The sequence below is a fragment of the Cryptomeria japonica genome, chromosome 10 (genome assembly GCF_030272615.1).
Source record: "Cryptomeria japonica chromosome 10, Sugi_1.0, whole genome shotgun sequence".
Taxonomy (NCBI): Eukaryota; Viridiplantae; Streptophyta; class Pinopsida; order Cupressales; family Cupressaceae; genus Cryptomeria; species Cryptomeria japonica.
This window is the reverse complement of record NC_081414.1, coordinates 844,596,279-844,608,996: the sequence shown is the minus strand read 5'-3', so window position 1 is coordinate 844,608,996 and position 12,718 is coordinate 844,596,279. Positions and strand designations below refer to the sequence as shown.

Here is a 12,718-nt window from a genome sequence, read left to right as displayed (position 1 = left end):
CAAGAGGGAGTGCTTGCAAGGGTGAGACTACTGGATCCTATTGCCCTAATGGCTCATTAAGCTGGCTAAAATAATTCCTCCAAGCATTAATCTCCTTTTCCAACCTTTTATTCTTTTCTATCTCTTCTTTTAGCTTATCATTGACTGCCCTCACTGAATCAATTGCATCTTCCATGGCTTGCTCGGAGGTAAGTGGACCAAGACCAAATGTCTCCAAATCATATTCTTCTGCCATGATCTCATCATCATACTTGTCCACCGTTGGTGTAGCTATTTGCTTCTTTCTGGAGCTTGTATCATCTTTGATCACCTTAGATATCTTTGTAGCTTTCTACTTTTCAATTCTCTCTTGAGATTTGCTTAGAAGTCTCTCCAAATCAAATACTTGCTCCTCTTCTTCAACTACAACTTCTCTTGCAAGTCTTTCTCTGAGCCAATCTGGAATGGAAGATTTTCCTTCTTTTACATGAGCAGGTTGATGGTGTGGCCATGGGATACCCCCACTCAAACCGAAGTGGTGGACACGATATGTAGATGATACTAATGTTTGTTGGCCTCATGGCTTAGACAAGTTGGAAGAATTTCATGCCCACCTCAATAGCTTAGCCTTGTGTATCTCCTTCACTAAGGAGCTTGAATCCAATAACCATTTACCTTTCCTGGACATCTCTATCCTCGGGAAACTTGATGGTTCCCTTGGTCGTCAGGTGTTTCGCAAAGCCACCCACACCGACCTTTATCTTCATTCCTCTTCGCATCACCACCCTAGCCAAAGATTGGGATTCTTAAAACCTTGACCTTGAGAGCTCTTCGTATCTGTGACATTGACAATTTAAACCAAGAGTTCGTTCATCTTCGTCAAGTTTTCCTGCAGAATGGCTATACCGACAAGCAAATCTCTAGATTCTTCTCCCAAACCAAAGCCTATTTTCACTCCGTCTCCAACCCCTTGCCCTCTCAACCTCCGGCTCTCCTGTGTGTTTCCCCCCCCCTTCCGAGCTCTCTCTCCATTGTCTTCTTCCCCCTTTTCCTTCTTCCTTCCCTCCTTTTGTGCTCTTTTCTTGTCCCTCTCTCGACTTCCCTCCTTCCTTGCCTTCCTTCTAGTCTTTTCTTTCTTGTTGGTTTCCTTTTTTCCTTTCCGTTTCTTCTTGTTTAGTTTTTTTTGCTCTTTTCCTCTTCTTATACATAGATATCTATACATATGTACATATATATATATATATATATATATATATACTCGCTCTTGTTTATTTTATTATTTATTTTTCTTGTTTGTTATTCTTTTTAGTGGTTTTCCGTTTTTCCTTTTTTGTTCTCTTTTTCACTTATGGTCCCTCCCCTTTTTTTAGTTGTATGTTTATATATATATATATATATATACATCATGTATGTATTTTTGTTCTTTTTGTTCTTTTTATCTACTTGTTGCGTACTAGACTATACTAGACTATACGTGTGTTTGTATTTTTGTATATATGCTTGGTTTATTTTTCTTTTAGTTTTTCTTGCTGTCTTTTTCTTTTTTATTGGTTTCCATTTTTGTTAGTTTTTCTTGTATTGTTCCATTTTATTTTGGTCTCTTTTTTCACTTTTTTACTTTTTTATTATTTTTAATTCTCTTTTATTTTATTATTTTCTTGGTTGTCTCCTTTTTTGTCCTTTTTTGTAGTCCTCTCTAGGTTTGACTTGTCTCGTTTGTTTTATTTCCCTTTTCTTTTCTTCCCCATTCTTGATTTTTGCACCACTCCCTCCTCTCCTCTCCATACCCTCTTTATATTGTTTCCCTTGGTCTGCAACCTATCATTTTTCATTTTCTTGAACTCTCATCCATCCTGACGAAGGATCACAGAGTGTGATCCGAAACGCTGATGACTAAAAACTTACACATAATCAAATCCAGAAATCGCTCACTCAATTATCATGGATTGTGGAAATCTGATAGAATTGAATAACAAAATTCTGTATTTTTCCTGAGATAGCATCTGCGACCCACACCAGCTTGCTTCAGCTTGTAAGAAATTGTTCACCAATGAAATATTTAATGAAAACCTTGAAACTAATTCTATTTCTCCTTAGGTGATACGATTATAAGACCATATCTTCAACAGACAACCCACAGAGGATGTCAGAGAAGTGTCAGATTTTGTTCCCTTAAATTTGCAAGGGACAATATGATGTTACGTCAGAAGGCATAGAGGCTGCATGACTGATCTTGAGGTGGCAATGAGATTGTTTTATTCGCCTCTTTCCTTGGAGGGAATAACATGGTACCAAAATCGTAAAACTCCACGTCAGACTTCTACAGGCTACAATTCTATATAAGACAAATAAATAACAGTTATATGTTTAATTAAGGCAGCGATAAAGTAGTGCCTATTAATAACAAACAGAAATATAATAATGAGCAACGATGTTAATGAGTAAATAAAGAACGGAAAAGTCAGCGATTAGTTTAAAGAAAGGTTATAAACTAAGAGTGATGTCCTTTGGAATGGTTATCACTCTTTGAAGAGATGCCTCTCTTCATGGAGGTTTGGAGACATATAAAAAGAGATACAAGTACATCAGAAAAGAGGGGAGAATAGTGTAGAGTGTATATGAAATATATATCAGATATACACTAAGGTATATATATATATATATATAAAAGATTATCTTATGCAGATAGGTATGAAGAAGTAGTAAAATGCAGATTTGAATGTGAGGTGGTCGGGTATGGTTTCAAGGACAACCACACATATGTACCAAGTATCTAAGTCACAGGATACGGCGATTTTCATGGATGAGGTTCAAATTTAATCGAATTTCAAACTTGTATTAAAAAAAATTGAATTTAATCGAATTTCCTCTATAAAGCACTGCTATCCGCCTCTAAACACAACTCAGCTGGTCGTGGGTATTCTTTGTATATGCTTTGTACCTATTGGGTCATGGGTGTCTGCAACTGCTGGGTCGCCCTCGGATTTTCTCCAATAAGGGTCGCTATTCTGATATTTAAAAATAAACAAAATTATAGAAGGCGAATTTTATGCGAATTTTTTTTCGAAATTTTCCCTTGTTGAATTTCATCCGAATTTCATGGCTGTCGAATTTGAATTCGAATTCGAACCTTGTGACTTAGCCAAGTATCATTGATAAGGAGATTGACGGCAGATTCAGGTTGGGTATCTAAAAGCCACACTTTATCATTTTTTGTCTTTACAAGTTCAAGTTGGGTAAAGCATGTGTACGGCAGCACCTGGTACCATATATAGCTGACCGTTACTGGATTTCTTACATGGGTATTTTTTTATTGTTTTTCTAAACGTACTTATTATGGCTAGTTCTCATAGTACTTACAGAAAATCTCTGATTGATTTATTTATAAGTAGCTTTCAATCAAATTTAAGAAATTGAAGGTCTGTAGTAAATATCTTTTCTCATTATGTTTTTTTTAATGGTTGATGTATGATGCTTTGATGTCAATTTTAATGCCAATTTCAGATTCTGTGTAACCCCAAAACTGCACACTATTCCAAATTGTCCAAATTGAAGGCAATCCCCAGAAGTGTACTTTTAGATGTCTTCTCTTGAGACGAACTCTAAATGAATGTTTTACCTAAACTTCTGAAATTCAGATGACAGAAATTCTAAAATACCCTTTATGAGTGCACAGGTGCTATTATATAAAACTAGCATATGTGGCTCACTCGACATTATAGATTTACTGCTATTGTCCTTACTCCATAATTCATGAAAACGTTAATTTTAGTAAGCATCAGTATGTAACAAGTTACGAGTTCTTAAAACATGGCTGAATTTGAAGGTTTATGATTATCAACTATATATGCCTGCTGCTAGGATGTTAACTCAATGTTACATTGAAACCTTACTTAAAAAAATCAGTCAGTAGCAAGATTCTCTCAAAATATTCTTGAAGATACAGCAACCATAGTCTTTAGTTCTATACATGGATTCACTGCCAGCGTGCTACCAACGGGTTAGTTGAAACCTTATTTTTAAGCAATTCTCACTCAAATCTACCCATGGATTCAAAAACTATTACACAATTGAATCCAGAAATCTACAAGCAAATCAATTCTCATTCAGTCACAAAGCTGGGATCCCTTAATTATTGCTCTGAAGCTTTTTAATATTTTACAATGGCAGCAAGGGGTGAAGTGTGATGGCATAAGCATGTCAACAAAAACTCTTATCTTTTACCTTAGATGTGATGGCCATTTATATGTTAAAATATTACTATTTAAGTATAAACAGAATATTTCAAAAATAAACTAATGAAATTTATGTATCCATGAATGCTGTAAATAAAATGTTTAAAGTAAAATAAAATATTTAAAGTAAAATAAAATAACTTTCAAGTAAATAAATAATTCCAAACTGATATCTCTTATTTTTGAAGAGATCTATAGCAGTTATTCTTGAAGGTATGATAACCATAGGCACCAAAGCATGTCAATGACGGTAATGTTATAGCTGATGATGGGCCACAAAACTGGTCTGAAATGTCGTTAAAACATTCTGGCACAAAGCTTTTACTCAGAAAATCTTTTTCTCATTATTATGGACTCTGGAAATTTCAAATCTCTCAATTTCATAGTTGTTTTGTAAATGGTATTGCATTCTTTCTTTGTCAAATTGGTCTTTACTCTTAATCTGTACTTAATAACGCATTGCAACTTATGACCTTTTTAATATCATAAGTGGAAGTTATCAGATGCCCATCTAAACATATTGAATTGAGGAGTTAACCATGCAAATATTGTTATCAGTGATTGGGTACGTGGTGCTCTAGGATGTATCAAATAGGGCACCGTCAGAGAGATAATGCTGTCATGGTGTAAGATGAAGCTTATCAGTTTCAATTATGGTTCTGTTCTCTATACTTATTGTAGGCACCCATTTCTGTCCATTTAATTAAATAGATATCATATTTTGAAAATATCAAAAACACTTATGCTTTGGTCTTGAGTCTAAGGAGAACCATGTTTTTCGAAAACTGATCACCAGAGATCATGCAACATTAAGATCATGTAACATGTTATACCTTCAATGGTTCTGGTCTCAACACTTGATATTATATTTTTCTTCTATTGTATGAACACATCATATCGAAGTATTGGACTACAAGAAGCTTCAGTTGCTTATCCTACAACCAATTTGTACTATTTTTTATATAGAATTCATTCTCATCGAATTAATATTACTTTTTGTTTAGATGCATGCATATGAAACTAATTAATTGGCATCTACAAAAATAGTATTAAGATCTATCAATCGTATTTCATGCAGTTAGCAGAAGTTATGCTTACAAAATGCCTTACTCCATTGTGTGATTTGGGATATTGTGGTGCAGGATGATCTGGGCTTTAAAATGGAGTACGTCCATCCTTATATAGATGGTCTAAGTAATTATGACCGGAATCGCACTTTTCGTGCTAACTGTTTTAATAGTCGTAAACTGAGTCCTGTGTTTACTGGGGGACCAGGTCTTGAAGAGGTTCCAGCAATTTGGGTTGATCGAGCAGGCTTCAAAGCAAATATCTCAGAGGTAGAATGAAGTATTCTTGTCCAGCTGCTTGTTCTGCCAATGTTTCTTGCAGTTTGCATTTCAAAAAGAAAAATTCACTTGTATATCAATAGCCAAAGAAAAAGAACTTCAAATTGTTTTTTGTTTGTAGATATCTTTGTCTTTCATATAGTAATTTCAGGGTCAGGGAATGTTTCTGCGACTCTTTTTATGTATTGATAAAATTAATCATATCTGCAGAATCTTAGTCGTCAAAGTAAATTCACCTATGGAGTGGTGATTGAAGAAATCACAACCCGTGATGAAACTAGTACCATATGCACCAGTGGAGCTCGTGCTTTGCCAAGCGGGGCACTCAGCATGGATGGACCTCCAACAACATTGAGTGGTACTGGTATTGATCGCATGGCTTTTCTGCAAGCAAATATTACACGGGACAACACTATATTTGTTAATGGAACTCCTGTTGGTGCTAGGGATGTTTTCCAGGTATCTCTCAAAGACATTTGTGTTATGAAACGTACCGGAATAAGATTCTGAAATGAATCTCTTGTGGGTGCATCTGGGGTTCGTGTTTTTAGATGCTGAAATGTTTCCAAAATGTTTAGTGCTCTTTTTGATATTGAAAACTGAATTTAATTTAGTATGCTATGTTTCAAAATTTGAAATTTGTAATGGTTTTGTTTAGCATATATATTGGCTAAGTCACAGAGTTCGCCGAACTTCTGGCTTGGAGTTCGAAATTCGGCGAACCCATAAACGCTGCCAAAAAATCGTAAAAATACGCCTAAAGTTCGTCCCGTTTTTCGAAACATTTTTTTGTGGGCGCTTTTTAGGGTTTACGTCATTTTTTTTTAATAAATATTATCGCGCCGCGCGGAATAGGGTTTTTCTTTGTTTTTCTGCTCGCGTTGTGCCTGTGCGTCGCGTGTTCGTGCCTGTGCGTGCCGTGTTCGTGCCTGACCCTGCGTGTTTGTGCCTATGCGTGCCGTGTTCGCACCTGTTGTTGGCGCCTGTGTGTTTGCAGTTTGCACCCTGCGTGTGTTCGCGTCGTGATCTCCACTCGGGCGCTTGTGTGTTCGGGCTGCGTGATCTCCATTCGAGCTGCGTGATCTCCATTCGGGCTGCGGGCTGCGGGATCTCCATTCGGGCCTGCGTGTTCAGGTACGCCATTGTTTCTTCCCACCTTTTTTTTATATTTTATAATAATTTATTAGATATTATTAATATTTTATATTTATATAGATTATTATTTATTTATATTTAAATGTTTTTATATTTTATATTTATATAAAGAAATTAAGATGTTTTATATTTATATTAAGATATTTTATATTTATATTAAGATTTTATATTTATATTTAAATGTTTTTATATTTTATATTTCTTAGATATTAAGATATTCTCCAATCTTTTATATAAATGTTTTTATATTTTTATGTTTTATTAGATATTAAGATAAATTTTATATTTTATAATAATATTTGTATTTTAGATAAATTTTATGTTTTCTAATTTATATTTTAAATAGATGTTTTTATATTTTATATGTTTTATATTTTATGTTTTATGTTTTACATAAAAAGATAAAACATGTTTTAGAAGATATATTCAGATTTTATAATAAAAATTGATATATTTTTGTTTTATGCTTATTGAAATATAATTTAATATTACTTTTCCTTTTTAGAGTCAAAAGTAAAAATTTCATATATTTAGTTTTGATGTTTTTTAAATAGAATGTAAATAATTTAAATACTAAATATTGTTTTTCTTTTGAAACATTACAGATTGTAACAAAATGCCTCCTAAAAAATCAGATTCTCTAGTATGGAAATATGTGACACGTGATGGTAATGAGCTCTTTTGTAAGGAATGTAAGAAACCTTTCAAAGGAAGTTTAACAAGGGCAAGAGACCACTTACTTGGAATCAGTGGGGGTAAAGGAGGAGGTGTTAGTGCATGTCCAAAAATGACTGCACAAATGAGAGCTGGTTTAGAAAGAGAACAGTCCTCTTCGATTGTAGGAATGCTCAAGACGACACAAAAAAAACAAAGAATTCAAGAGGATGTGTCCAGGTTCACATCTATCTCTTCCTCTTCCAGTTTACCCAATGCCTCTTCTAGTTTACCTAAGGCCACAGGTGCATCAGGAGAAAGTGGAACACTGAAAAGCTTTTGGAAACCGGTAGAGAAACAACAAGTGGATGATGCATTGGCTGATTTGTTTTATACAAGTGCCATTCCATTCAACGTGGCAAGAAATCCTCATTTCCGTAATGCAATTCAGAAAGTTGCAGAGTTTGGCAAAGGGTACACACCTCCAACTTCAGAGGCTTTTAGAACAACTCTTTTAGAGAGGTCAAAAGATAGAGTGACAGAAAAGTTAGCTGAGGTCAAAGCTTCTTGGAAAGTAACAGGTTGCACCATATTGAGTGATGGATGGTCAGATATATGTCAAAGGCCATTGATTAATGTTTTAGTAGCTTGCCCTGAAGGTGTTGTCTTCTTGAAAGTGATTGACACCATGAACCAGAAGAAAACTTCAGAATATATTTTTCAGATACTAGATGAAGCCATTGTTGAAGTAGGGGTGGAAAATGTGGTTCAGGTGGTTACTGATAGTGCAGCGAATTGTGTGGGTGCTGGGAAGCTGATTGTAGAGAAGTACCCACAGATATATTGGAGCCCATGTGCAGCCCATTGTCTAGATTTGCTACTTCATGACTTGGCAAAATTCCCATGGATACATGAAGCAATCCATAGAGGAAGAGCAGTGGCAAATTTCATTAGAAACCACCGTCTCACATTGAGTCTATACAGGCAACATGCATCTAGGGAGTTGTTGAGGCCTTGTGACACAAGGTTTGCTTCATTTTATATCACTTTGAAAAGAGTGATTGAAGAGAAAGCAGCTTTGAGATTGGTTGTTTGTTCCAATGAGTGGGAAAGTTCAGCACTTTCTAAAAGTGCTAAGGGGAAGAACATAGAGCAAATCATTTTGAGCAGCAACTTTTGGGAGAGTGGAGCAAAAGTTTTGAATATATGTGGACCAATTGTTGATGTTCTTCGTATGGTGGATGGTGACACTCCTTGCCTTGGCATGCTTTATGAAAGCATGGACCGTTGTAAGGAATCTATTCAGCGAGCACTAAATAATGTAGAAGCAGAGTACATGGAGATTTGGGAGACAGTTGATTCCAGATGGAAGATGATGCACACACCTTTGCATGCAGCAGCATGCTATTTGGAGCCTAAGTTATTTCATATTGATAGACAAGCTGATCCTGAAATCATGCCAGGGTTTTATGAAGCCATTAGCAGGTTTGAACAAGATAGAACAATTGCAGGTCTAATTAGAGACCAAAGTTGGAAATACAAGAGAGCAGAAGGGTTGTTTGGAATAGAAGCAGCCCGAGATGATATGACACGAGATGAGGTACCTGGCTATAGATGGTGGATGAGCTATGGAGCACAAAATCCTGAACTACAACGCTTTGCCATTCGAATATTGAGTCAGGGAGCCAGTTCATCAGCTTGTGAGAGGAACTGGAGTTGCTTTGACCACATCCATTCCAAAAAGAGGAACAAGTTGCTGTCCGGAAAGTTGGGAGATCTTGTCTACATTCGGAGCAATTTAAAATTGTTCATGAATAGATCAGCAAATGACTCCACATCTTCTTCACAACAACAAATTTCAGAAGGCATGGTAACTGGAGTTGCAGATGAGCCTGAGGATGACTTTGTGGATGATGAATTGGGCAGTGATACTGATGATGATGATGCTACAGCAGCAACTCAGCCATGTGCTCTTGACGACCTGGAGCTTTTTTGAAGCTCTATAGTCTTGAATTTTGATTATACCTTTTTGACTAAAAACATCTTCGCAGTCTTGATGACTTGTAGGCTTGTAGCTTTTTTGAAGTTCTAAAGTCTCGACGTTTGATTGTATCTTTTTGATTAAAAAAAACTTGACAATCATGATATCACATGTTTCCTATGGTTTATAACTTTATATTAAGAATTTTGCATCTTTCTATAATGATTTTGAATCTATTCTGCAATCTTAACTTTGAGTATATGGATAATTTGTTGGATATATTACTAATTTTAAAAAAAAATTATATAAGGCGAATTTGATGCCGATTTTTTTTTCCGAACTTTTTGCCCTTGCCGAACTTCATCCGAACTCCATAGCTGCCGAACTCGAACTCGAACTCGAACCTTGTGACTTAGTATATTGGTATATGTAAACTTAATTCTATTTTTTAGCTATATATATATACATACACATTTATGTATAAATATACATGCTTATAGATACATATATATTATATATGCATGTATTCATATATATATACCGAAAATGTACCCAACCCCAAAAATATTTCTGCCGTACCTGTGTTTCGTACCCACGTACCCATTCCCGTACCCAATTCGGCAACTTAGCCTACAAGTATACGAGGATACCTGGCATACTGTTTTCTTTTTCTTCTGCTATATTGTCTGCTCCTTTGTTAATTTTCACTTGCATTTTTGTTGTAAACCATGCTAATTGCTAATCATTACTTTTATTTTGCTCTAGTTGGACCAAGGTTTAGGAATTGGTAGCAAATTCCCATTTTTCAATCGGCACCAAATGAGTATGACTCGCTTCATCCAACTTAAAAAAGCACAAGATGAGGGTGGACCACCTCCAGTGATGGTTCTCCATGGGCATTATGGAGGTTGTGTTGGGGACCTTCCCAGCTATGATGCTTTTACGTTAGGTGGTCCTTACTCTGTAAGGGGTTATAACATGGGAGAACTCGGAGCATGCAGAAACATTCTTGAGGTCAGAAGCTGTTTCTTTCATTTACCTTATCAAACTAAGTATGATATTATTAAAGACTTATTTTCTTTCATGTTTCTTTTTTGCATGAGATTTTAGCTTGCAGCAGAACTTCGGTTGCCAGTAAGAAAGACACATGCATATGCATTTGCTGAATATGGAACAGATTTGGGTAGCTCAAAAGATGTGAAAGGAAACCCAACAGAGTTCTTTCGCCGAGCTGGGCATGGTGCTTCATATGGTGCTGGTGTCAAGTTAGGGTTAGTAAGAGCAGAGTATGCAGTAGACCATAATGCAGGGACTGGTTCGATACTGGTTCGCTTTGGAGAGAGATTCTAAGGATGGGTTCTTATGATATCATGTTGAGATTGTTATGGGATCTCTGCAATGGCTGCCCAAACTTATTTCTGTTTTTTCACTCTAGGAAAGTCATTGATTAGGCTTTGTATTTGGATGTATAACATATTTCTCTTCATACAAGGAACACGATGAGTCAAAATTTCTGTATTCTGTTGCCTGCTGTCTCCTCCTTCCTGGACAAATAGCAGAAGTCCACATGTGGGTACACCCTTTGGTTTCGAAACTGTGGTTAGAAATGAGTCGTTCTGCTATTTTTGAGGTTCTGTTGAAGGTTTTCACATTTGAATGCTGTCAGAATCAGGCTAACGGTCATATTCCTTCAAGTGGTGTCTTAATAATGTAATTCTGCAGTTGGCAAGCAGTTGATTTTTGACATGCTAAATCGTTACAGCATGTTGAATTACTTATTGGAATTATTAGCTCTAGATAGTTCATTGCTGTTGCTTGGTAATAAATAACTAAAGAAATTCTCTTTTCCCTATTTAGTGTCGTGTCACAAGACCCTAAATTTCATCCAACTCAAAGCACGACGTAATGCCATTTTATCATGGTCAGATACTTGTAGTTTAGGTAATGTAACTACCCGTTCATGATCGGTCATGTTGTTTGATTCAATTCGGTTAACTTGTGCACAGATGAGTTACAACTTTGGTTCTAACTTGCAAATTCAGTTCAAAGCTTGTTTTTTATTAGTACTTGTAATATTGTAATGAATTTTGCTTTCTAGAGTAACTAGTTATTAAAAAAAATATTTGAACCAACTAGAAACAAAGCATTTATCTGTTTTCTAAAATCTTTTTAATTTTCTAAAGTCTACATGCAAAAATTCTAAGTTTATAAATCATTATGTTAATATTAGAATATGTAATATTATATTTGTTTTAAATAAAATCTATTAAATATAATTACAATATAATATGTATTTTATATAAATACATATAAATATTTATTATTATATAATATAATAACAAATAATTATATGTATTTTTATAATAAAAATAATTAAATATAAAATTATTATAATTAATACTTAATATTTGAAAAATTTAGTGCAAATTAAATGAATTTGTGAATATAAAGTTTTTCACATAATTTATTATTTTAATATTTATTTAATAACTATTAAAGAATTGATTATGTTTAAAACATAATCAATTATTATTATAAAATTGTACTTTAAAAAAAAAATATTATATTTTATATTTTACATAATGTAAAATTATATTTTAAAATGATATGATATATATATATATATATATATATATATATATATATATATATATATATATATAATATTAGTGTATAATATTCGTGTATAATATTCTTTAAGATTGTACATATTAAATTATATATAATATAGTTATATTTAATATTATATAAAATATTTGCTATAATTTAAATTGAATCATTATTAAACAAATTGCTCTCTCCATTGATCTTGTTTAATATATTTGCTCTCAGATTTTATGTGTGCACAAGAGCTCAACAAAGAATGGATTGTGGTTGATAGCTTGATCGCAAGAAAGCTTGATTGCATCGTTAGGGTTGATAATGAAAGAGAGTATCCTCTTATATAGAAGACATTTTAGGAAATGGAGGGATACGATTAAGAGGTGTAAAGAAAAATGGTAGGCTAGGATTAAAGGGTAGGTAGAGGAAATAATTAAATGATAAAGGGGGTAGGTAAGAGAAGAATTAAGAGATGAATGACATGTGTCATGGGTAGAAAAGGCTAATGAATTAATTAAATAAATAAAGATCTATTTAATTAATAGATGAAGTGGGATCAATTAAATAAATAAAATATTTATTTAATTTAGGAAAAGGACAATTTAAATAAATAAAAGTATTTATTTAAATGAGGAAGGACTTAGAAGAGGATTAATGAATTAATTAAATAAATAAGAATTTATTTAATTAATAGAAGCCTTAGAATAAAATAATTAAATAAATAAAAATATTTATTTAATTAGACAAGACAATTTTAGGTGTCTACA

General features: G+C 34.1%; 1 protein-coding gene across 1 annotated transcript in view; it reads left to right on the top strand.

The window, feature by feature from the left end:
- The window catches only part of LOC131054451 (protein TOC75, chloroplastic), a 35,590-nt gene extending 24,388 nt beyond the window's left edge, over positions 1-11,202 (top strand). The window contains exons 6-9 of the mRNA XM_057988966.2: positions 5,357-5,551; positions 5,771-6,019; positions 10,116-10,364; positions 10,461-11,202. Of these exons, the coding sequence (XP_057844949.2) occupies positions 5,357-5,551; positions 5,771-6,019; positions 10,116-10,364; positions 10,461-10,700 (933 nt within the window). The 3' untranslated portion in view covers positions 10,701-11,202. The remainder of the gene's footprint in view (positions 1-5,356; positions 5,552-5,770; positions 6,020-10,115; positions 10,365-10,460) is intronic.
- The last annotated feature ends 1,516 nt before the right edge of the window (positions 11,203-12,718 follow it).